The following is a 26,614-nucleotide window of genomic DNA, read 5'->3' as shown; positions in this document are numbered from 1 at the left end:
TTGGGGGGTGGGCGAAAAAGCCATTTCGCATGGGTGGAAAAACTAACAAAGGCCACATAAAGAAAATTTTCCATTTTATATGGAAAATAGGAAAAACCCGGGCGGACGGGCACACGCACAGAGATACGGGACGGATACAGACAAATCCACCACCACATGCATGTGTGTATTGCTTTAATAGAAAATTGCAAAAGTTTTGCAAAAGAAAATGCCTCAGCCAAGTCAGATGGGCCAACCCCAGTGAGCCACCCCTCCCGGCCGCTTTTCCTTTTTCCCATTCGCCCCTTTCCACCTTGCGTCGCCGTTGAAATTGAAAAGAATGTGCAAAAGTAGCAAACCAGAGCGAAAACGAGTGGGGTCGGGGGCTGGGGGTCGGAAAATGGGGGCTGGTGGAGGGGCGGTATGTTTGGCGGATCGAGGCTTAGCGTTTGGGGGCTGCCAAGAAAGCCGAAGTAAGCTCGAAATAAACCCCCATCGCAGCCAGCGCCAATGTTGTCTGCCAGGAAAAGCAAGGAGCGAACTGCGGGAAAACACCAACGAAAATGAGATACGCTCTTCAAAGCGAAAGGAAGGGGTCAGTAATATCCTATGAGGAATAACCGAAGAAAGAGCCAAGTTTACAAACGAAAATGTATTAGTCAACATCATTTTTACCTCAAAACTGTAAACGTATTTATTTTTGTATAATTTTATTAACTTTTGAATAATGATAAACATTTGCATTACGTCTAAAAAAGTTTAAACTAAACTAATACAAAGCATTATAAATATTACCTGGTTATTACAAAAAGTTTAATAAAATAAATTATCTGATAATAGTATCTTTATAGCTCTTAAACAACCATATGTTTGTGAGGAACATTGTACCTTAATTTTAATATAAAACATAATATTATAATTTTAAAAATAAATTTCAGCAATCTCATGTGGCAAATCCCATCCGAATACCCACCATGCCTCTGACTTTTCCCTTGGATCCCGACTCAGTTCTGGGAAAACATTGCAGGCCAGCACACGCAGCGGGCTCTATGAAGATTTACCGGTTTTAACGTTGCCAGTCAGCAGTTCACTTAGTGGGTAGTGGGTGGTGGGCGGTGGGTGGCGAAAGGGGGAGTGGCAGGGTTCATGCCGCGTCTGGCATTATTCGTCGCATGCCCCATGTTCGGTTTCCTGTGCGCCCTGCCATGTCGTCATGCTATCGGAGGTTGGAAGTCCGGAGATGGGTCTGGAAATGGGCAGGAGGATGCGGGGATTCCAGGATACGGGCTGCAGGACGAGGATGAGGACGAGGATGTGGACGGGCCTCATGCAAAACGCATATCGATTTGTTGGGTCACGAAGAAGGCGACGAGGCAAGGATCTCAGCTGACGCAACACCTTTGGGGCTTAAAAATATAAATTTAACTGTACTAATAATAATATTAGAATAAATTCAAATTTTAATAATTATATATATTAAATATTTTAACTTTTTTTATACAAATATGCCTAAGCTTAAGCGGTTTTAAGGCAACTTCTAAAAAAGTATAAAGTGGAGTAGATATTTTGCGATAAGTGCACAGGGATGATCAACATGTGTTATGGTTTAAAGATGGATTCGCATTTTCAAAGGATCAAAAGGTGATACTTAGAATAGAAATAGGTATTAAAATGTTCCCTTTGGAACTTCGGTAAGTAATAAACTTTTTTTAAAGGCAACGAACTCTGGAGTGTCCAGTATATCAAACCGCAGTGCAAATTCAATTTATCGGGTGGGACATACAATGTGCTAATTGCCCTGGGCGACACAATAAGTTTCATGATTTACGGTCGTATATCTCCCGGAGCCGCATACATATTGGATGAGCGATAGCCCACCCATAATTAGGCGCTACCACCTGAACCGAGCCCTATAGCTCTTCGCGCTGACATGTGCGTGCAACATAGTGGCAAGTGCTATCGGAGGAGATACCCTGGGATCTGGGATATGCGATCTGGCCCTTATCACCGACCACTATCTGAGCCCGAAAGCAACTCGACAAGTGCGTGCGACCCGGTAATAAACGGAGCATGAAACGGGGACCTGTTCCGTCGCCATCGTCGCTTCTGGAATGGAAAATAATTAAGTAAATGCAAAATGCATTTTCAAACTGTCTGCCTCTGCATAATTGCCTGTGGGCCGCATGCCATTCGTAATGCGAAACTGACAGCGGGCTTAAAACTAGAATCTATCCTTCATAGCTTCACTTGCCATCCGGATGTATAAATTGAAATTTAATTCAAGGGCTTAATTTGCAGGTTCTTTAAACTAGAAAAATGCAATTGAAAGTGTAGGGAATCTTTTTAAGTTGAAATTACAACTAATTGTATGAGCATAACATGCGTGTTCGGAGGTGGAGTTTTTATAATTAAACATCACTTTTAATGACTCTTTTTTGGGTATTTAATGGTTAATGAAATGGTATTGGTAATACCTTAGGCAATTAAGTTATGTAGATTAATGGTTATTCTAAATACACTTTTGTGGGTTTTTCCCTTCTTGGGTTTTCCCCTAATAATACCCTGCTATTGTAATTCAAAGGACATACTCGCCAGCCGAATTATGTGAGGAAAACCGATAATTTTTGGTATCTTACTTCAAGTTGGCATCTTGTTAACCCGCTTCATGCTTATCCTCGCGGCCATTAAATTCATTAAAAGTGCATCAAAATGTTCGAGCTGGGGCCGCGTAATGGGCCTGTAATCCATCAGCGCGTCGCCATTGACACCCGAGGGCCCTTCACTCGACGGGTAATTTTCGAAAGGTTTTATATACGAAAAATATGAATTACAATGTGCGCCGCAACATGTTAATAAGACGAAGTACGTGAATATGCACTTCGGACTGGCAAATTCAATTAGGCGCGACGCACCGCGACAGTCATGTGCGATAAGTGGCAGCCACAAAAGCCGCACAAGGCAGGCGATGCAGGCTATATCCTAGCATAAGGCTTATCCCTGGGCCGATCTGCGGTTGAAGTTGAACTCAGCAGTTGCAGTTGCAGTTGCAGCTGCAGATTCATTGTGTGCGAAACGAGCCGAATGCGTAATTTAATAAACTCGCGAGGGCAACTAGGAGCAGGTTCAGGACATTTGCGACAACGCCTGCCAGCAATTCGGGCGAAAACTAGTCGGGGCACCTTTAATCCCGCCTCGCCTTTGCGTAATAAAAGTTTCAACTTTATTGTTAATTAAATGGCCAGGACATGTCGTGGTCGCAGTCGCAGTCGCAGTCGGAGTCGGAGTCGAAGTCCTTCCACTCCTTAGCCAAGGGCCTCTCCACAACGCAGCTGCCTTTTGGGCCACGTCTATCAATGTAAACGTGATCCTCCGTTGCTGCGGCCCATGGCCCGAAAGTGTGGAAATTATAATAAATTTAGCCGCATTTGGCCCGCAGTTTCTGCCGGCCGTAATTATGCGGACACCTTGCCGGCCTTTTGCAGATCGGAGGCGAGCTGCAATTGCATATTGCCATATTGACAGCGTGATGGATGTTTGGAGCCCAAGTGCGTAGTGGCAGGCCGAATCGAAATCGATTGAGCTGCTCGTGCTCGAAAAGGAGCCTTTGCATATATGGCAGAGTCAGGCACTGTAAGAAAAGAGGGTCAAGTATGAATAGTTAGTTAAAGAAATAAATAAAAGGGGTATATCTTTCTGTTCGCTTAACATTTTTTTTACATTTTCTTATGATTTTTAATTGCAATGTTCGTTAAACGTTTTAGCTAATAAGTTCCCAAGTAATAAACTAAAAACTTGAACATGTGGTGTTAAATTTTCTTTATAAAACATTTAAAATACCTTTTTAAAAATGGTGTGTTAGTATGCCTTCATTTTCCTTCTATGGCACTGACTGCTGGCATCCTCGATCTGTCCAACGAAATATGCAGGCACTTAGAGCATCCTTTTTTGCCGAGTGCAAATACTGCCACGGGTGGTCCGCCGTCAAGTGGCCGGACATTAAGATTCGTCCGGCGACTACCGTTGGCCATTTAAGACAATAAATTTCATAAATAGCTTATGCATAAAATGCAGCCAGCCCCGCCAGTCCCCCTGGCCACTCCACTCGAGCCGTCCGGCGGCTCTCGACTCCCGCTGCGTTGATATTAATTGGACGACATAATTGCGGGGCCACGTTGGCCATAATAATGCGGAGTGCGGTCGGTCCGTGGGGTAATTGCTCTGGAAACACGTTCCACTGGCAGCACTCCCCAATCGAAGGCGGCCAACTACTGGAGTTGGAATTTGTATAAATTTGGCTAACATCGAGGGTCCTCTGCCTCGGCGGTAATTATGGGTTTGTGGCACTCAGCCTTTGCAGCGCTGCCTTTTTGGCGGCACATACTCGAAATTATCGGTGTGTGTCCGCCTTTAATTTATTGTCTTTGGCTCTGCCCTAAATCCAATTGTAATACAATACGCGGCATTTATCATATTTAAGCACCGACTCCAAATGCACACACATCCTGTATTTACGGCCTGCTAATACGCGGTTTACCTTTAATGAGTGCAAAGGGGGACGCTTTCGCTGGGAAACCTATGGAAGTTCATAAATATATGCACCATGTGCTAAAAAATATTACTATGTATGGAAATATTTTTAAAAAATATTGAAACCATGAACATAAACCTTTTTAAATATTCCTACATAATAATATATCATCTCAAGTAATCAATCTATTTTATAATATATTTTTTATGATCTTACTTATCATCTCAATTTTTTATGGAGGTATTTTCTTTAATACCGAAATATTTACGATTTGTTTGCCCATCATCAGGCTGAGATTGGTTCGAAACCAGCCAGGACATTGTTATGATTATAAATATTTATTTTGTGCGCTGCTCTGCCCAGCTCGGGGCCTTTCTCTCCTCGGCGTGGAAATCGGTTAAATGGACTGTGCTGTTTATTTTTTCGTAGTCCCTTAATAAGCCCCATGAAAAATGGGCAAATAAAAGAGGGCGTCTGCAGGGGAGGCTGAAGCCGATTCCTTGAGGACATAAAACATGTGTGTAAATGTGGGTGTGGCATGTGTGGAAGGGTGGGCCCGAAAAGAAAATGGCGCTGGGCCAAGGATACGGAGAAAGATAAGGACCGAGTCGAAGGAGCAGCGAGCAGAAAACATGTCCAGGCGAAATTGCGCACCATTACGGGACAGAAACGGACTGTACTTCACCTTCCGCCAGCCCCCCGCGCTCCTTATCCAAGCGGAAAAGAATTATTACGTTGAATTTTCCCCCAAAAAAGCAAAGGAAAAGAAAACGAAGCGAAAGAATTCTCATTTTTTGATAGCCCACCAGGACGATGCCGCAAGGATGCACAGGGAAAAAATACTTTTAAAATAGTTAAGATCACGTCACGCTAAAAAAAATCATGCATTTTGTTGGCAGACATATATAAGTATATTTTTAAAAGTCTATGAGAAATATAAAAATTTTTTTTAGTTTTGAATGTAAGACTTTCTGAATAAATTTTTGTAAAATGTAATAGATTCGAGAATATAAATTGTGTCACACAAATATATTTTTTTTCATAAAACCTTATGCTAGATCACTAAAGTAAGTAATATTATTATCCTCATCATTTTTCTTAGTGTCCCCAAGGATATGCCAGCCACATCGCTTGGCTCACGTGCATATGACAGTGGAGTAAACAATTTCATTTCGCGCAGCAGGACCCACAAGATAACTGCTACAAACGAGACGCAAGATGCTGCAGTGGCACGCGGGGAGGGGGGCGTTCGCAGGACATCCAGGGGGCAGAGCGGGGGCGGCAAGGACAAGGACAGCACTTGAGTTCTGTTTTCGAAGCCGAGCAAGAACAACAACCACCGGCAGCAGCAGCATAAGAAGTTGCGTAAATATATTGTCCTGTCGCTTATTTTTAAGGGGGCGGTGCGTTATTTTTTGTGGGTTGGGGGACAGGACGAAGGACGCAGGACTCGCGAACTGCGGTCGGCCGGGACCAATTCGAGACTCAACTGCCAGCGCCGTGGGCGTTTGGACGCAGTTAGTCGAGCGTGCCTGGCGGATTTTTTAATGCGTGCCTCTATAAATTTTGCACGCCTTTTGTAAATGCGAGGACCAAGGAGTGAATTCCGGCAGGAGGAATGGATTTTCATTTTAGATTGGGGAGTGGGGGAGGGTCGTGGGCAGCTGTACACGTGGCATGACCAGTTTTTTGTAAAAAACTGTCAAATTGTTGTTACTGTACCGTTCTCCCTCGCCCTGGGGGTTTGTCTCTGCTCACGAAAATCATGTATATTTGTCATACGAAGCGTTTATCCCCAATATTTTTCATAAATAACGAGGAACCACCCTGCAACGAAGGAAAACATGTATTGAAAAAGTACTATCCCTAAGAAGTGCTACAGAAAAAGGAAGTAAAATATTGTCATCTTGATTTAAACAACTCATATATTTATTTATTTGAATTTTGATTTTTATTTGGTTATTCCACCTGTTCAATATTCAGGAGCAATTCATCTTTGAGATCACAGCAAGCCTTCAACTTCAACGTGTCCAGCAAATGCAGCCAATCGGCGAGTTCATCACCTTTCTCCTTTACCTCATTAGATTTATTATCGAGGATATTATTTTTTGGAGCCTGGGGAGTCACACAAAAGCCCAGTAGAAGATTGCGACGACTGAAGTGTACCATATAAAACGGAGTGTTCTGGCTGGGAAAGCAGCCTAGCAGCAAATCCCCTACATTCGTTGTTTGTTTTTCTTCCTGATTTTGTTTTCTTGCAGTCCTATTCCTATTCAGATACTCCTTTATCAGCTTCTCAAAGTCCCAGTAGGTCATCTGACAATCCTGTCCACCCACCACCAACAGGTTGTTATCCAAGGCGATCTCCATGGTGTTAATAGAAGCCGTGTGATGCTCCAGATAGCGGATCAAAACCTCGTTGGCTGTATCCCACACCATGATGAGGCTGTCATCCCCGCCAGAAACCAAGTAACGCCCGCAGATGGAGTAGGTCAAGGCGGTTATTCTGCCTTTGTGACCCCTGAAAAGTCGCACCTGGACAGCCTTAACCACATCCCAAATTCTCACTGTGGTATCGCCAGATCCAGTGGCCAAGTAGTGACGATTTGGATGGAAAATGCACACCGCCAGCTCGGCCAAATGTCCAACGAGAATTCGAGCTGGTTTCCTGTTATCCTGCACCCAAATTCTGGCCGTACAATCATCCGAGGCGGTGGCGAAATAATAGCCCATCGGTGCATAGACCACACAGCAAACTGGTGACAAATGCCCAGGATATATGACCACACAGCTCCAGGATAGCAGACACCACAAGCGAACGGTGAAGTCCTCCGAACAACTGAGCAAAAAGCGATCCTCCGGGTTGAAGGAGCAGCCGTAAACAGGTCCTTGATGACCGCGAAGAGTGCGCCTTGTACGTTTGTTGGTGGGATCCAGCATTCCCTTGTCCACACCAGCCATTCCGGTGTCCAGGACCTTCAGCCAGCTTGCCGGTTTTAGCTGAACCAATTTCGAGGGTTTTAGAGAGAAAATATGAATGGCCGAGGCGGCAGTTCCCAGAGCCAACATGCTGATGCTCTCCGAGAAGTGGGCACACAGCACCACCTCATCGCAAGGAGAAGCTGTATAGAGATAGGCCGAGGGCAGGTTATCCCGATCCAGTCTCATTCGGTACTGCTCATCGTTCTTCCTGCGCAGCAAATCCATTCGCTTGATGTTGGGCGTGTAGATCCTATCACCCGGTGGCAAGTGAAGATTCTTATGGGGCGGCGGCTCGTTCTTCTTCCTGCGACGTTTCTGAAGGAACGGACGAACTTTGAAATCTTTCTTATGCAAGGGCTCCGGGGCGCCATAGAAAATTGGTTCCAATGGAGGTTTACCCAGCGCAAAACGCTGCTGGGGCTTTTCCTCATCGGCATAGCTTTGAATCTGGAAATGGGTGAGCAGTTTTTCCTGCTGACCTCTGGGCCATTCCTGCGTGGCAAAAATAAGCTTACGATAGGCGCTCTTCGACATTTGCATCTTAATTTTCTCGTGGCCAGCCAGCAGTTTTCTGGCCCTATTCGGAACTTCTTCAGGCTTGCAAATATCCCTAAGTTTCACCAGTCTTGATGTATAGGAATCATCAAACTCATCCTGATACAGAACGAGAAACGCCCTGGCCCTCTGAACCTTGTCACTGACCACCATTTGCAGGTAGGTCAGGACCATCAGGGGATATATCAAGAGGTATATCTCATATTTCAGATGGCTAGGAGCGGATTTCACCAGTCTCTCAAGTCTCTTGACGGCCTGCTGATAGTCCACGAACACCGATTCCCCCTTGATGACCAGCACACTGTAGTTCTCCCTGCTCCCTGGAAACTGAGCAATATCTTCGTAAAAATCCAAACCATCGTGCGTCTGATCTCTGGTTAAGTCCTCTAGCTCAGAATCACTTCGATGTTCTGGGGAATTCAGGGGATTGGATGCACTCCTCTGGTTTTCCTCCTCGTTTAAAATAGCAATGAGTTCTTCCTGGGAAATTTCACCTGTGTCGACTGGGAGCGCGGACATCTCCTCCCAGTAGGTTAGTTTACTTTGAGGTGGGTCATCCAAATGTGCCAGTGCATCTTCGACCTCTGGATCGTTTTCAAAAAAATGAACACTCGAGCTGGAGTCGCTATCGGAAATGTTTTCCAGCTCCTCCATGAGGTCCAAACTTATACTATCCAAATTCGATGGGGTTTCATTCAACTCATTGGGCTTTGCTATTTCTCTATGGTATATAAATAAAAATTGGGAAGAAAGAGTTATTTCGAATTTTAAACTTACATTTCTTCTTCAATCAATTCAGGGAGTTTTGGAGTCTGCACCATTTCGAAATCATTGGTTTCCTCATCATATATGGGCATTGAGGGCATGGGACCGTGAAAAACTGGCATTGAAAAGGATTGTTCTTCGGGCTGTGCCTTGGAATCTTCAGATCTTAAAGAAAAAACTTAATTCTTCTGGGGCTTACAAAAGGTCCTATAAAAAGATATCCCACCTTTTATCCAACGAATATAGATTAATACTCTTTATGCTTTCGAGCCAACCGGAATCTGAGAACCATAATCGTTATTGGTTTCAACATGCGTATAAGAGGCTTACCATCAGAGCTGGAATTATCCGAATCGCTGTTTTTATCGGACTCTGAGCTGTTGGACTTATCACTTTTACTGTCATCCGTATCTTCTGAATCGTCGGATACTCCGATTTCGAGGCCCATGTGCTCCTCAAATTCTTTCAAATACCATTTGTTCATCCTCATGTGGTTGGATTCCCCTTTCGGCTCTTTGGCCTCTTGTTCCATCTGTTTATCCTCTAAGTTCAGAAATTCCTTTCGTATCTCATCCCTTGAATCATCGGAATCCGTTTGGGAAATAGAGTCCGCATCTTCATGAAGCGCCTTAAGGTTTTCCTCGACGGCACAGAAATTACCTTTTTGGGCTTGTGATGACCCAGAACTCACATTATCCTCTGAATCAAAGAATTCATTCGGTTCTTGAAAATAATACGGGGGCTACCAGTGCATTTTGTTGGTTAAGATAGAAAAAAAGATACAATATTTCACTCACTGTCTTGGCTCTTCCATTTCTATTCATGGCTTTAATTTTAGTAAATTGGCAAAATCACCCAAGAAAAATTTTTGTTGTCCCTGTCAAGTTTCCAATTTGACAGCTACTTATGGTGTGGCTGCATTTCTCTACAACTTTTTTACCCAAATGTACAACAAAAATTTCTAAACACTTTAGCAAAAGAGATAGGATATCTCTTACTGTTTAGGATCATAAAAGTTAAACAAGAGCAACTTAGGCTTGTTCCTTAATTTTTTAAAACATATTTATTTTGCTGTTGAACTCTATCTTTAATTATATATACATATATGAGTAAGGCATTCGATTAAAAATATAACCTGAAATAAGAGGCTTTTTAATGTGTACAATGTGCCCACATTTTGAGCGAAAATAAAAGACTTCATGGCATTGCCAGCTCAACTTTTGCGGTTGGTTTTTTATTTTCGAATGTTTCCACTTTTTTCCACAATTTTTCCCTGACATGAAGCGACGAGACCGCTGATCTGAAACAAAATGCTGGCACAGCATCACATCACATGAGGGCGCTGGAATATCCAGGGTGTCCTTAAAATCCGTGGGGTGGCGGAGGGGCGAAGACTGGTCCGTAGGTAGGAAAAAATTAATTTGCATACCCAATATTCCACGGATTTGCTGCTGTGGCGAGGCTTACCATCCACTGTCCGTTTGGAAGGTTCCATTTTTTGGTGATACCCTCTAGCAAAATTAAAATAATTTTCAAAGCATAAAATATAATTCTTTTTGTACTTCTTAATATAAGTGCAATTCAGAAAATATATATCTCTAGGAACTTGAATCTCATTAGCCACAATTTGTGGTATAATCTGAGCATTAATAGCTTCAGCAGCATCTATTATTTTCCTGGCAAATATTTTTAAACGATTTCCCAGGGTAACTTTTATTCGTTGACCACAGATAGATCTTGGTTTCCCTTTTTTCCACCGCTCACTTGTTAGTGGAATTGTGCGAGTGTGCTGGCGAACCGAACCCGCGGATGCGTTTGGAATTCTTCTGTAGTTCGGGCAATATGTCGGTCCTGGCAACTCACTTTGCAGGACACAAAAATAAAAGGAGATGGGCGAAAAAAATGAATATACGAAACACAGGCGACAGGACAACCCGCAGCAGTGGAGAAAATGCTGCTGCATATTGTTTTGTAATTTCCACCATGATTTATGGCGCTCGGCGAAAACGCTTTAAGTGCTTTAAAAAACGTGGTAATCAAAAACTAAAAATATAGCTATCCAGGGATCAGTATGCGTGTCAATAATCAAGGGCCACAGTTAGACGAGCACAATGGCAAACAAAGCCTCATTATTGGCAGCAACAATGGCCAAATCACTTGATATGTAATGCTGTCCAGAAATAAATCACACTGCAGCATAATCCATTGTAAAGTGTCGAAAAACTGCAATTGAAATGCAAATCAATGCAAATCGATACTTGAATCATCACCAGCTGAAGCCGCAGCAGAATCAGAATCGGAATCGCCATCCGAATCCGAATCAGAAACTTGAACATGAATGATTCATGCAACGCACGCGAACATTCAAATGCAAATGTCAGAATGCAAAATCCGAAATGCAAAACTTATCCACAAATGCAAATTTGCGAGTGCGAAAGACCCGCTGTGAGGGCAACAATCAAATCAAAATAAATGCACCGCACAAATACGAGTCCCAAACTGCAACAAAGCCAAAAATAAACACACAGCAAACAATGCAGCCTGCGGATTTTCGCACTTCCGGCTAACTGTTGCTAATTTGATTAGGGAATTTTCCAGGGGGCGGGCGTCGGCTGGAAGAACGGGGCGTGGCAAGCGAAAAGGCCATAAACATTTTAGCTACTGCTGATTTCGCTCTGGCCTGCCAACTTATGCAAATTATCCTGTGTGATTTATGCCCAGAATTTTCTCGCCTTCCAGTGGAAACTTTGCTCCTTGGGGTGCGGCTGTAAATTGAATTTTACAAAATACCGTAAACCGTCGGTGGGTTAAATTTTTAAACCATTTTTCCTTTTGACCGGCAAAAAAGATTGTAAAATCTAGGTAATTTATTAAAAATTTATTTTTGACTATAGGTAAGATTTACTTTTATACCTTCGTTTAAAAGATTAACAACCTTAATAGTTAATTCTAGGTAAATTTCATACATCTGCCTTAAAGTATTTTTAATTTAGGCAATGAAAACGATTAATAAATTTTATTTATTGAAAAGTTTCCCTTACTTTTTTATGCTTCTCCAACGTAAAAATCCAAGATCAAATACATAATTGTATCTGCGACCTAAAGAAGTTTAAAAATGTTTTCACACGCCATCCAAGGAAGTTGGCCTTGCTCTTTTAAGGTCGTGGTACTCATATTCAAATTTGTATGGAATGCGCATACATATTCAATTCAATCATATCCTGTCATGTTGCCACCAGGAAACTGGTTCTTGTGCCATTGAGTAAAGCCCTTCTTACCTTTCCTGTCTCCCATTGTCTCGTCCCCGGGACTTGTCCGTGTCGATTGTCATGCTAATTGAGGCAAAAAGGATTCCCAGGACTTAGGACTCACGCCAGGTAGAGGTTGAGGCCGCTCGGAAACTTAGTTCCTTCGCAGACATTGTCGCGCAAAGTGCTCCAAGGAGGACAGTCGTTAAATAAACCATAAAACAAGCAGTCAGCCATGGAAAACAAATAAAGCCCACCCACTCAGAAAAGGAGCCGGGTGGGGCGGAAAACCAGGGAGGGAAAAAGGAATATGTCCCCCACTCAGCACAGAAACCACGAGCATGACAAACATTAACACGGCCTCTGACGCAATTTAACACCAATTACAATATCCGTTACATCTAATTATTGTAAGCGGCCCACAAGGAAGCCACTGGGCAGCCATGGCCGTTTTGCCGACTAAATTAAAGAAAAACACCGCTGCCCAGGACATGGGTGGCGCCATTTGCGGTTGCCAGGACATTAACAATGAAAACTCCCGTTCGCAGGGATAAAATATAAGAAAAAAAACACCGGGAAAACGGAGCAGCAAATGGCGGCTATAAAACAACAGGGAACAGAACCCATGAAATATGAGCAGGAAGCTCAAGGAAAACACAACTGTGGGTGGCTGGGGCGAGCATTTCTTAATTTCCAACAATTTACGCTGAAAGCTTTCAGCGCTCAAATGACGCACAGACGGCTGCAGGACTCCAGTGTCCTGTTCCGTCTCCCAACTGTGTGTTTTTCTCCATACTTCTCTGGCTCTGCTTTCCGGCCCTGGCCAGGGCGACGATGATGATCTAACGCCATTATTTCCCCGCCAAACGACAGGCAGTTGTTAATGGGGCTTACCACTTAAGCGCGACGGCATAAAATAAACACGCGGTCTGCAGCCGCCCCTGCCTCTGCCACGCCCACGCACGCCGCCCACCGCCCAACCTCGGATATCCTGGCAAATTAATTAACATGCCGCCCAGTCGCTGGCAGTCTTTTCCACACTGAAAACCTTATGACACAGCTGAGCAAGTGAATAAAACTCCATGAAACTAAATAATTAGAATTGGAAGTAAAAAAAAATACAACTAAAAAAATTCATTAAAGGAAGTAATATAAAAAAATATATTTCAATTTTAAAAACTACCTTACTGTGATTAACTGTGATTATTTTAGTCAAGCCAACATATTTGTAACACAAAAATTTAAAACGTTGGCTTATTCAAAAACCATTACATTTTCCCAATAAAATATTATTAAGGGACTGCATAAAAGCACAATTAATATAAAATACTTAAATAGAAAAAATACTATTCGAAATACTTTTTATTTTTAAAAATTATGCTCTGATAAATGAATTTCAACTATTTCCCTCAGTTAAATACACATTTTTCCTAGTGCAGCTTTCCGCTATTTTTCTTCCATTCATTTTTTCCTTACTGTTTTTGTCTTTTGGCGGTTTTTTCTCCGGCTTAATTGTGGACCATCGTCTTCAGTCCTTCAGGGTGTCCTGTTTCCCCTCAAAAAAACATTGGAATTGGGGAGTAGCCCGGCGGCAGTTTAACAATTAAGAAACGTTTAAAGTTCGGTGAATTTGGGGCGCGGCTTTCCTTTGATTACAAGCCACGAGCAGCAGCAGTAACAGGATCTGAGGTCCTTGCCAGGACATTCGACATACGCGGCACGTTGCCTGCATCCGTTTGACACCTTTTGTCGGGCCCAAAATGGCCCAGGAAATGAGCTGGCCCGTACGTGACTTGTTTTCCCTGTGGCCCAGCAAATTGGAAATGTAAAATATTCGACTGCTCAGGCCCGATTGTTTGGCTGCTCGAAAGGGTCACCCCGGTCCAGGGGATCCCAAAGACACTCTCTTTAAGCTGACCCCCAGTCGGGCGGCTGTTTATCATTCCAAATTTGTGCACTCGCTCAATTTCCTTCCATTCCCCAAATGTAATTACCCAAAAAGGGCGGCTACGCAATCTTTTTGATTTGACACGAATTTCTCGGCCCAACTCCGGCCGGAATAATTAGTGTCCATTGAAGGGGCTCTGCCACGGCAGCTACGTGCCAAACAAAACGCCCTGCGGCAAGGACGAAGCCTCCTTGGAGGACTATCCTCGGCGACGTCGTCCTGGCATAATTGCAATTAAAATGTTCGCCGGGAAGTGCAAACACTTGGAGGCAATTGCCGTGCACAGAAATAATAACAGGCAGATTGCGCAAATTAAAATATAATTAGAGACAAACAAGACGCCCAGTTGTGGGGGTGGGGGAAATGGATTTAAGATGTGGCGGGCACTTCGGGGGAAATTAGGGAAAGTAGCTTTAGGGGATTAGAAAAGATATATTTACGGAAGTCTAGATTATACAAAAAATTGAAAGAAATCAAATTTAGGGAACGTTCGATGGGAAATCTAATAAATAAAATATACAATACACATACAACTTTTTAATAAATTTTTTTTTTTTTCATTTTTAAACATTAATTTCAAAGTTAAACCCCTTTAAAAACTATCCCCTTTCCATTCAAAGCATTGCAGTGCAAATAGTGGCGCCCCCTGGTGGACGGTAGCCTGGAAACGCCACGCACTTTCCACTGGAAGCCGTTTTGTGCTCGGCTGGAAATTAGCGTGAGACAGCCCACCTTTTTATTTTTATCCCTTGAGGGTTGAACGAGTGAGCGAGAGGCAGGCACCCAGGGTGTATGTTAGAACGGGAACGGGAGAAGCTCTATAGAGAAGGGGACTTCGAATACCTGGTAGCACAGCTCCCAACTAACGAGCAAGTAATTCTGTGGGCCAACTAAACTGCCCGGCAGCGTCTTTAATGTTTCCTTGGCTACTTTAAGCCGCCGTTGTCTTGGCCTTTTCCCCACATTAAGTATACGCCGTGCTGGCCTGGGAGTAAGTGAGGGTGGTGCCTTCGTTTACTTTTATCCGAGGGGTAGGCCTGTGAGGGTCGTTTTTTTTTGGCCACACCTTCCACTCTCGCAGGGGTGACTAAGCAAGGAATATATGTATATTTCGTTTTTTTGCTGCGTGCGCCGAGCGTTCGCTTTTACTTTTGTTTGCCCGGATTTTCGATCGAAAAAAAATATATAGAATCAGCGAAGAAAAAATAAAATAAAGTAAAAACGAAATGAGGAAGAACGAAATTTGTTTCGCCGCTGCCTTATGAGATGTCAAAACTTCAAAGCGAACTCAACATAAATGCAAGAAAATGAGAAAATATTCACTTGAGTGCGTATGCGTATGCGCCGTCGACGCTGGCCTCCTCATCCTGTTTGGCTGATTTCGGGCCCATTGTCCTGGCGTCGTCCTTGTTGTTTTTGTTTGCTGTGCTGCTGCTGTTTGAACTGTTGTTGATAGCCTTTATTAGTTGTTGGCCCAAAGCCTAGGCGCTTACGCACTTCGCCCCGCACTTTCACTTCCTGTCCCGAAATTTCCGCATCAGGACTCGTGCGCTCTGCAAATAGATATAATTTCGAGCTGCCCTCAATGTTCCCACTTTCCCTGCCTTTTCCATTTGAAATTCACTTTTTTTCCGCCAGCAAATTTTATTAAAAAATTTTATATTAAATCAATTGCGTGGAGATTTTCTCCTTATCTTGGGTTTTTCTGGCCGGGGTGTCAGATGTGCTCACGCATAAAGTTGTTTGGATGGAAGCTGTTATGATGGGAATCAAATAAATTTAGTTACATTTTTTGAAAAATCGATTACCTAAAATTTTTTATTTTTGTATAACAGAAATCAAACCGATTGTATTATAATTGTATTTAAAGCCACATTACACATTTACAGACCTCCTTGAACTTTAATTACTTAAAATTGATAGTTTCGCTAACTACCTTCATTAAGTTGTCAATATTTTGACATAAGCTGTCTGCCAGGCGAGACTATAAAAGCGGGGCTATCCTGCTGTTGGGAATTACTTTTCCTTAAAGAAAGTATTCAAATAGTTGGCAGTGAAAATGGCGAAAGTAGAGCCTGTCGAGCAGTACCGCAAAATCATTCGTATGATCCGTTTTTGCGTGGGATTTTGTGGAAATGATGTGGCAGATCCCAATTTCCGAATGTGGTGGCTCACCTACACTGTGATTGTCGCCATTGGCTTCTTTTTCGCCTGCACAGGATATACCATTTACGTGGGCGTGGTAATTGATGGAGATCTGACAGTGATCCTTCAGGCATTTGCTATGGTGGGATCGGCGGTCCAGGGATTAACTAAGCTGTTGGTCACCGCCAACATGGCTTCTGAGATGCGGGAAATTCAGAACACTTACGAGAAAATCTACAGGTAATTACCATGCTTTCCAAAACAAACTTAAAAACTTAAAAAAAATATTTAAAACATTTAAAGGTTCAAAAATTATGATTAAAAGTATACCTACAAAATTTCCTCTTTCTCTAACAAATTATTTAAAAGACAAAATAATTTCTTAGTCATGAGAATATTTTGGAACATTTTTATTTCAAGGTTTCGAATTTTATTTTGTCCCCAGTGAATACGGTCCCAGGGGTGGTGAATACGCAAAGTGCCTGGAAAACAGAATCCGTACAACCTGGCGATTGATCATCGGCTTTATGGTCGGCTACATTATTCTCCTGGGTCTGATAATAGGTTTCCCCATCTTCTACTTGCTGGTTTGGCAAGAGAAGGTATTGGTCATGCAATTCCTGATGCCAATACTCGACCACACCACCGACGGAGGTCATCTGGTGCTCACGGCTGTCCATGTGGCACTTATTGTTTTCGGTGGTTTCGGCAATTACGGCGGGGATATGTACTTCTTTCTTTTCGTCACCCACGTGCCTTTGATTAAGAACATATTTTGTGTGAAGCTCGAGGAACTGAACGAGGTGGTTGTCAAGGGAAATGAGTACCCAAGAATGAGGGCCATGCTCTGTGATCTTTTCACGTGGCATCAACTGTATTCTAGGTAAGAAAACCCCTAATAATATTTCGTAGATTTTTCTTATTGTATGGTACTCTCCAGCATTCTTCAGACCACCAAGAAGATCTATAGCATTGTGCTATTTGTGCAGCTTTCCACAACATGCGTAGGACTTCTCTGTACCATCTCTTGCATTTTTATTAAAGCCTGGCCCGCAGCTCCACTTTATTTAATATTTGCTGCCATAACACTCTACGCTTTCTGCGGTCTTGGCACTTTGGTGGAAAATTCTGTAATTAATCGGTGGTTGCTTTTAAAATTATAATAAGATTATGCTTTTTAGAACGAGGACTTTCTCAGTATCATTTACACGAACTGTCTGTGGTATGAGTTGCCTGGAACAGAGGAGAAGCTTATTATCCTGATGATAGCCAAGGCTCAAAAGGAGGTTTGCCTCACCGCCGCCGATATGGCTCCACTATCTATGAACACAGCTCTCCAGCTGACCAAGGGAATCTATAGTTTCAGCATGATGTTGATGAACTACTTGGGAAAGGATAAATAAAGCGCTTATTTTTGCATAAAATATATTGCACATTGTAGTGTATTTTAGAAAGCACCCTTTACAAAAACGTATCAGAAAATTATAAATAGGAAGAGGAGTATCTAGGCCATTAATTTAACAATCAAAAGTCAGCTTTTCGATGAAAACCCAATCCATACCTGGACTTTTGGTGGGAAAAACGAAATTCTTTAATATGAACACCGCATTGCAACTTTCAAAGCCGATTTACTACGTTCTCTTGCTGCTGCTAAACGGAAAGCTGAAATTTGGGCGGGGAAAGAAGCTGATTAATTTTTGCTCTTTGTCTAATGAACTTGCCGCCAAAAGAATTTAATAAACAGTCCCGCACTTTATGGGCCCACAAAAAATGATGTCTGTTAGGCCACAGACCATGAAAAATAGTAAAAGGCAGGGGAAAAGAAAAACCCAGGCGATGCAAATGAGGGAAAAGTATGAAAAAGCATCGCTGGTAAGTTGTAAAAATTGTCTTTTAATGCCGCGCAAATCCAGCAGATTGCCACGTAGTGCTAATAAAATAAAGTTATGTCCGGGCATAAAGAACAAAAAGCCCGCGCACCGCTAAAACGCACCCGAAATAGTGTACTTCGGTGCCAAGGAAAATAAAAATCCACCGAGATCCACAAAAAATGGCGTTGAAAATTGAGTGCGCGGGCGCAAGGCGAAAGCCAAGATGGATGAATGGGCGGCGAGAGGGGGCCGTGAGGTCGGTAAACGCATCATTAATCAAATGTCCGAAGCGTAAGCACCGTTATTCATCATTGCTTATGGATAAGGTGCTCCACCGCCCCATCCACCCACTCGAAAGACCACCTCATCCCCCAGTAGAAGCCCCTCAAGAAAGTCCGCATGAGTTGCCATATTCCTGCGACTGTTTTTTTGGCAATGAGAATTTTTTAGGAACAGAGCAGGCAGTGTTTTAGTTTTATAAAAAATGTAGTTACATTTAAAAATATTTATTAAAACGCTCTTAGCCTTTTGAGATATTTCCAATTAGGTGGAAATTGTTTGAAATATTTCTAAGCAATAAACAATTTACTTTTATTTTACCCTATCTTTTCCATTAAGTTTAATAGGTAATATTTTTTAATAAGTAGTTTTAAAAAGGTTTGGTCAATTTCTAATGAAATGAAATACCTATGACTTTTATATCAAACTGTATATTCAACACACAGAAAAATATACATTTATTGTCTTCAGAGAATATTTAGATAATGGATTTTGTTGAATCGGCTTTAAATAAAATATTACTTTTTTAAGGATATTGGAATGTACAAATTCTGTATTATAAGTATTTTTTTTCTGCTCTTTAGCAATAAATTAAGCTTATTCATCAGTGGTTGTAATAAGCCAAATAAAATTCAAAAAATAACATTCCATTTTTTTTCATAATTTCTTTAGACTTCGAAGACTTCTAGCAACTCACTCACACGTGGCCGAGAAACTCGAGAAAATCCACCAAAAGTGAACTCTAGTCTAGAGCTACCCCCACCATCCTCTGCTTTATGTTGCATACCCCACCCTAATCACTTTCTAGACCACCCTAATGGCGCATATCAATTTGGCTCAGCCACGTGCTGATGATTTCTTTCCTTTCTTTTTCTCAAATTTTTTGTATTTACTTTACTTATTTTTTTGGGGGGAAATGTTTGGCTATACTTTTTGAAGAGCTTGTAGTGTATATTATTGCGGCCTGAAAGTGAATTTAGTGGGCTCTTTTTGGCTGGAACATCATAAATCAGGCTTACATTGCACAGAGTCATCAAACAGGCGACAACTTTGCGCAGGAAAGGCGGTGAGAGGCCGATGAACAGGAACTGCTAATGGAGTTTTTACATTAGAGATTGCTTCCGAACCAGAATGTTGTTTTTATCGGGGCTACAGCATCGAGATGCTGCTCTAACACCCCTTCAAGTGTCAGTTACATATTGTCGGGACAACAAAACGCTTCACTTTCCATCACGGCCAGCAACAACCCGAAAAAAAAACACAACGAAAAAAGGTTAGAACCAAAAAATTTGCATACACAGCAGCTGAAACAGGATGCGTCCTCTTTTTTTCCTGTTGTTGTGGTTGTCTGCCCAGGAAGTGTGCACATTGAAAGGTTTTCTTTTTTCCGCTCCACGTCGGCAGCTTTTTTTCCCCCTTTTTGGGTGGGAAAACGAAAAAATCTCGCAGTCAAAGTAAAAATGTTAGCTATTAATTGGCCCGCAGAGGAACAAAATGTGAGAGGGATGCTGAGAGGGCAGGCAGCTGGGGTGAAAGTCTCCTAAATTAAATAGAAATTATATGCAAATTCGAAGCGAGTTTTCCATTAACCCTTCGACGGCAGGAAAATCATATTTGGTTACATTTCCACATCACGTCGACGTGTTTAAGTACGCATCATTGGGCCGCTTGGTTGTAATTTAATTGGTTTGGTTGCCTGGGCAGGTACTGGTATCCATGAGAGGTCCTGGCAATGAGGCAACTAATTTATGCCATCGCCCGAAGGGTTGAGCGACCTTGTTGCACGTGCGCCGCCGTCGAGGAGTTGCCTTATTAATTATTATTCTAATTAATAAGACGCAGATGGAGGCAGGCAAAGGTAAGATGTAAAAAAATAATAATAAAAAAAAGAAAAAGAAAAACACGGATGCCTGGCAATTTGCATATGAGTGACACAACAGGACATTTGCTTCCTGTCACGCAGCCCGGCGAAGAGGACACAAAAGAGGCGACAGGCACGTTCAAAGGATGCAGGATCGAGGGGTGGGCACTTCGCTTCTCTCCAGCCTCTCCAGAAATCCCCAGCAAATCTCATGCATAATGCAAGTGAAAAGGCCCGTGAGAAACTCCCAGGACGAAAATTACAGAGCTGCCAGACAAGGATCCTCTTCCTGGCAGCTGCTTTTCAAGGCTCCTAAGCTCTCTGGACTTAAAAAAAAAACATTTCTTTTTACCATGATCAACAGGTTGGATTTCGCCACAAGTCAATCAGGGGACGCCCAAACAATTTGCCAAATCGATAATCCCCTATTTGGGTTCGTATGCCCTGTAATCTGCACCCCTCTGACGATCTACCCCTGATCGATTTGCAAGAGATTTGCCAAATTGGCAGAGTCAAATGTCAAAGCAATTAAGTCGCAAAATCGAATCGATTTCCAGGGGTCGCACTCCCCTTTTGTCACTGGCATTATCATTGTCATGTTTGCTAATTCCTCTGTTGTTCGCCGTGTTTGCCATTTCACTTTCACCTTTCGCTTTGTGTGCCAATCTCCTTTCTTACTTCTTTCTCCGGGGTCGAGGGTTAAAAGTATGCCAATTTTCGCCGGCTCTGCTAATTATGAGGTGGAGTTATGACAGCCGCGTTTACAAAAGTAAATAAACCACTTGAATGGGCCTTGATTACTTTCTCGCTTTCTTCTAATGGCTTTTGATTAATTGGGGTTGTAGACTCAAGGTTTAATAAATGAATATCGGAAATGCGCTCTGAAAGCTGTTAATTGTTTTAAAGTAAGGTGTTGAAATTTATTTTGAAAATAAGGTTCGAGCAATTGCCAAAAAATTAAAGTTGGGATTAATTATGTGAAGGTTTATTGACTTATTTAAATAGTAGTATTTTTTAAAGCTTTTGCCAAGTATTCTTTGGAGCTCTCGAATGTTTTCAGGGAACTTTATTTATTTATATTCGAAGTGGCGCTGTACAAAGCGACATTTCTCGTTGTGTAACAATTATTTGTGAACTTCCTTCTTGTGTTTCATTGTGCTTCCAAGGAATCTCTCTTCAGCTTGGACTTCAACTGGCGGCGGCCTTTGTTTTCGGCTCGTTTCAATGAAATTCATAAAAACAATTTCTTTTATGGCAACTCCAAGGCCCCGACCCATCCCCAATTGCCATCGTGCGTTGCTGGGGCCCAGGCTCAACGAAATTGGTTTTTAAAAATATTTCACATTTCAATCTCCCCAGACTTTTCCCTCTATCTCTCTGTGGGCCACCTTGGCCGGGAAAACTTGTAATAAAAGCCCCTGGATTTATGGAGTGGAGTGGCGTTTTGGGGGCCGAAAGCCACAGCAGTTGGCCAGGCCAAACGCACCGCACATTGTTGGCTTTTTTACTGTCCCCACAAATAACAATCAAAATATAAAATATCCCCCCTGCCCCCACGGTTGCCACTGGGGATAAGATTTTGCCAGGGGAAATTGCCGCGAGTCCTGTGGGCTCCGTGGAAATTACAGGTGCCTAATGCAAATTTGTGTGGCATATTTCCAGCTGAAAAATAATATTCGCTTTTCGCAGCGTTTGCTAAAAAATCGTCCATTATTTCTGCTTCTTCGTCCCTTTTTTTGCCAGCATTTTGGATTTTGATTTCGATTTGGAGATTTTCCCTTTTGGCAGAGCCAACTCCGCTTGATTGTCATTGAGGCTGAAAAACAGATTTGCCTCCAATCAACGTGGCACTTAATTTCGTTTATTTGATTGGATTTGTGTTTACATGGCTGCCCCTGCGGAAAGTGGGTGGTGGTGTGGGTGGCTTGGAAAGGCCAGACATGTGGGTGGGCGGGCTGTTAGAGGGCCGAAATTCGTTGCAAATTAGAAAATCAAATCACTTTTGGCCGGACTCACACGCCGTTGGCAAAAAGGCAGGAGAAAACTGAAAAGAACACACACACAGGGCACAACTCACACATAAATTTATGAATATTGAAAAATTAAATCGACATTTTCGCCACCCTCAATAGAGTCCAGCAAAAAAAAATACAAGAGAGCCAAAAAAAAACATGGCCACGGAAGTGGTGCGTTGTTGTTGTTACCCAGCTTTTTTTCGACCATTTTTCCAATGATGGATTTTCGAAATTTTAATGGTTGCCCTCGCTGCTTGGATGAGCCCAGGAGTCCCGGAGTCCTGGAGTCCCCGTGTCCTGGCTTGCCAGAGTCCTAAAAACCGGAGTCAACTTCGTCAGCGTCGTCTGGCGTTGTCAGGCGGTGGCTGGGGGTGGCAAGTGCGCCCGCGAGGGGTGGCTTCCGCCCGTGGGTGGGTGGTTTTTTTCCTCTGGCTTTTTTTTTGCTGTTCTTCCTTCGTTCACTTCCTTTGTTTGGCAGCCATTGAGGGTGGTGGGCGGTGTGGGTGGCCGGGCTTAAGGGATGGAATCGATATTTGTTTTCCCCGGCAGCAAAACAGAAACAGCAACTGCCAGGACACCCGGGACATCCACATCCCGGCCACCCACTCCCCCATCGATGGGCCCGCCTAATCCAATGTCTCAGGAGCTTCGGCGTCCTAATCAATATGCGCAAATGATAATTTTTAATGGCTTCCGAGCGCGTTTGTTTACCATCGACGCAGGCCAACATCGCTGATTTGGCCACAGTGAGAAAAATCCAGGGATCCTAAAGTATTCGCAAAGATAGGTAAGTGTAATCGAATTTTGATGGATATTAAAGCATTTAATTTATAAACAAATTTAAAGGTCGGAAAGTTTTTTAAGCCCATACATAGACCTTTATTATTAGAATTTTACCAGTCTTATTTAAATGGGTTTTTCTTTACTAATTATATTAATTCATTTTTGATTATACTTTAAACTTATATTTTATTTTGTAGCTCATTATTTTTACCACCTTAAACCCTAATAGCTTATTTATAGCTTTTATTCTAATCTTGTAAGCCCCAATTATTTATGTTTTTTCCGTGTACTTGATTTGTTCCATTGCCAGGCCAAAGTCGGCGTAAATTTAATTTCCAATCGCCGCCAAACGTCAGCGTCAACCTTAACGGAAATTTAATTTCCAGACTGGCCAGACCGAACAGATTCCGTGGATTGCGAGCTGAACCTCGAGCAGCTATCCCAAAGATACTGTCCGCCCAGCGGGCCACGCCCCCCTGGCGAAGGCCATTGTCTTGAGTGGGCGCGAGAGCAAAAGATTCAAATGCTAATTGCTTTCTAATACGGTAATTTCTACGTCTCGCAGCGGGCTTATTGCGGATTAATTCTACAAGCCAATTTCTTATGTAAATGCCAGGCCATAGCGTGTTATTTTTACCCCAGAATTAAGTGGGACTTATTTGGGGGATGGGATGGGCAGGCGCAGGCACGACAGGTGAGGAAAACGCGATGGAAATGCTAATTTAAAGGCGTCTACTGTAATTAGAAGGCAATTTAAGTTCTAATAAATATTTCAGTTGGCAGCTTAACTTTGTTCGGCGGCGGAATGAAAAAATGGACACTGGATTGGGGTGGAGCTTTCAAGCTTAGGGATAAGATGGGATTACGGTCGAAGGATTTGTGGTCATAGAGACTGATAGCATTGAGGGAGAAGGTATTACAAACCAAAATAAAATTTAGGTAAGAGCTTAGAGGCCTCCGAAATATGGGTAAACATTTCTGTACAATAGCAATGGAAAATGATGATAGATTAAATTTAAAAATGTACATTTTTAAAAGTTAATAATGCAGATATTTAAAATAAATACACCGCTTAAAGATCATCTGAAATGCAAACTAATCAAAATCTTAGCTTTCTGAATCTTTTGATCTAACCAGTTTTTCGCTTCGTTAAACCAGCGAAACTCAATCCTATCGATTACAGCAAACAGGCAGGCCAAAAAACGTGGCAAATGTCGGGGAAAAAGAGGGAAAAAGTGAAATCGTATCCATGCTAATTTCGAACCATCGCATCGCTCAAAACAAAAAACTCCCAAAACGATAAACCGAAAACTGAAAGCCGCCTGACAGGCCAGAGAGATCTATGGGACAAACGGCGGCAGGAACAAGCCGACAGATGCACGGCATATTAATCTCAGACAAACAGATAGCAATGAGCCATTTCCTATCGCAGGCACAATAAGCGGGGCAAAAAAAATAGGAAAAGAAAAAAAAAGCGAAATCTCGCTTGAAAATCCTTTTTTTTCCCTGCCCGTTTAATGCTAAATTATATCCCTATGCAAATGGGTTTTTTTCACTTGATTTTTTCATTAAATCATGACGATTTGACAGGAAGCCAGGGATGCTGAGGAGGGGGTTGATAAATACGGGTAGTGTTCCTGGGACTGGGGAAAGGATTGTCTCTGTCCAACACAGACTACGCAGAGTGGTCCTTTCAGCCCCAGGGCCAGAGTTCGCTTAGTTTGTTTGCTCGCTCCGTCCGGACTGGCTGACTGACTGGCTCCTGCCCCGGGGCCTTTTAATGGCTTTTCGAAACTGGAGCCGAGCATGGGTTAATGCGTGTTTGTCCTGCTGTTTATCCTTCTGTCTGTTGCCGGCGCACTGGGCCGTGAAATTGTATGAGGTCATGGGTCGCACGACTAAAACAAGGTGAGCTTGTCATTTGATTTCGGCCCCCGCACTCCATCCAATTCCAATTAGTCATTGATCTTCCAATCGCTTTTGAGCAACCCCTAAATCAATTTCGCCTCTTTGGCAGCGCCCTCTGGCGTTGAGTGGCGGCCAGTGGCTGTCAAACTGTGCGATCCTCCTTGGGCTAACTACATCGCGTAATTCCGGAGTTTCGCCCGACTGCAGTGGACTTTGTAAGGCAGCTGGGGCGTACTATATGATTACGATCAACTACAAACTCATTAAGCCAAAATCAACAACTGCAACTTTGCAGTGGCCATTTGCATGACTTGTTCTGGCGATTCCGTGGGGGAAATTCGTACAGCTATGGGTGAGATATCAATAGCAGTGGGTAGGAAAAAAAGGAAAGGAAAATCGGGAACACACGCTATTAGCAGTGTTGTATTTCTATATAACAAGTTAAAAAAACACCAAATTTTGTAAATATACCAAAAAATATATGTCATCTTCATGGAAGTTGTACAGTCCTATACTTATATATAAGTATTTGTGCCTTTATTTTAGTGTATATTTTACATTATGCGCAATAATTAAACAGGAATAGTTATATTATATTACAAGTCGTTTTTTTCAGTTGTAAATATATTTTTCCATTTTTAGACTTCCAACTTGGTTGAAAAACAACCATTTTAAGTATCCAAACTATCATATTTCTCTAGTATTTTGCACTTGCCTGTATCTTAATGGCATACTCCATCGATCCATCAGCGAGCCAGTTTGCTGACCCAATAATGAGTCCGCGTGCGTGCAGCCTACTTAATTTTCGGGAGCATCGGCGCAACAACTTTCGATCGAGTGACACACACAACACGCCGTTCATTGAGGCTGTTCCGCCCCCTGGGGCCCCCATTTTCCCCTCAACTGACTCCTTCTTTTGTCGGTGAATGTCCCCCTGCAATTACCCAACAAAAAATAATAAGAAAACCAAGTGCCCCAGCAATGTTGTCCTTCACATTTTCGGCAAAGTCCAGGGCTGTCATCACGGTTGTCGTTGCCGTTGTCGCTGCCGTTTTCGTTGTCGTTGTTCTCCTCGTTGTAGCTCTTAATGTCTGAGGCGTGCGTCACTCGGAAAAAAGCTGGGGCTGTCATTAAAATAATGCACATACATCTGAAGTATGTGGGCAGAGACTCGAATGGAAGTTGCAGCAGGAGCATTGGGAAGGTGTTTATTAACAGATCGTTTGGCCGACCGACGGCTGCATCGAGGCCCCTCCAACTCCAACTCCAACTCCGCCTCGCAGTCAACCCTTTCGGTGCCACTTAACCAGGCAGTCGAGCAGAAAATCATGCAAAGTGTCGCCAGTGCACAGTGCATTTAAAAATATTGTTAATAACATGCATTACACCCCATCCAGCCGTGACCTGTTATTATTAGTGGTTAATGGTCGGGTGTTGTTGGCCCAGTTTACATGGCTCTGGCTGGCAGCTTTTAGCCCGATTGCCATCTTTATGAAGACATAACGATGCGGGAATTTGCATTCGTTGCGTGTGCGTTGCGATGGCTCCAAACATTGTAATTAGAACGCGAACACTACATGAAAGTTGCAGTTTTGCGGATGCCTCGGGCCTATTACGATGCTAATTCCGTGTGGGGCTGCAGCGTCTTTATGTTCCGGAGACATGAAAGCGAGTTTCTGGCCAAACAATGGAGCACATTGTTGTGGAAAGCATGCAGAATTTTGTTAAGTTAATTTGGAAACACCTA

At 42.8% G+C, this 26,614-nt stretch overlaps 2 protein-coding genes across 2 annotated transcripts; one reads left to right on the top strand and one right to left on the bottom strand.

The window, feature by feature from the left end:
* Positions 1-6,414: 6,414 nt before the first annotated feature.
* LOC108034460 (transcription initiation factor TFIID subunit 5) lies at positions 6,415-9,735 on the bottom strand. Its single transcript, XM_017109344.3, has 5 exons — positions 9,607-9,735; positions 9,140-9,551; positions 9,036-9,090; positions 8,822-8,974; positions 6,415-8,765 (listed from the first exon to the last, which is right to left on the bottom strand). The coding sequence occupies exons 1-5, from the start codon at positions 9,631-9,633 to the stop codon at positions 6,467-6,469; spliced, it is 2,946 nt and encodes a 981-aa protein (XP_016964833.3). The 5' UTR covers positions 9,634-9,735; the 3' UTR covers positions 6,415-6,466.
* Positions 9,736-14,797: 5,062 nt separating this feature from the next.
* Positions 14,798-17,654, top strand: LOC108034459 (odorant receptor 67d). Its single transcript, XM_017109343.2, has 5 exons — positions 14,798-14,878; positions 16,053-16,390; positions 16,596-17,033; positions 17,091-17,280; positions 17,332-17,654. The coding sequence occupies exons 1-5, from the start codon at positions 14,798-14,800 to the stop codon at positions 17,551-17,553; spliced, it is 1,269 nt and encodes a 422-aa protein (XP_016964832.1). The 3' UTR covers positions 17,554-17,654.
* The last annotated feature ends 8,960 nt before the right edge of the window (positions 17,655-26,614 follow it).

This window comes from Drosophila biarmipes, chromosome 3L (genome assembly GCF_025231255.1).
Source record: "Drosophila biarmipes strain raj3 chromosome 3L, RU_DBia_V1.1, whole genome shotgun sequence".
Lineage (NCBI taxonomy): Eukaryota > Metazoa > Arthropoda > Insecta > Diptera > Drosophilidae > Drosophila > Drosophila biarmipes.
The sequence above is the reverse complement of the archived record's forward strand: the minus strand, read 5'-3'. Positions and strand labels throughout refer to the sequence as shown.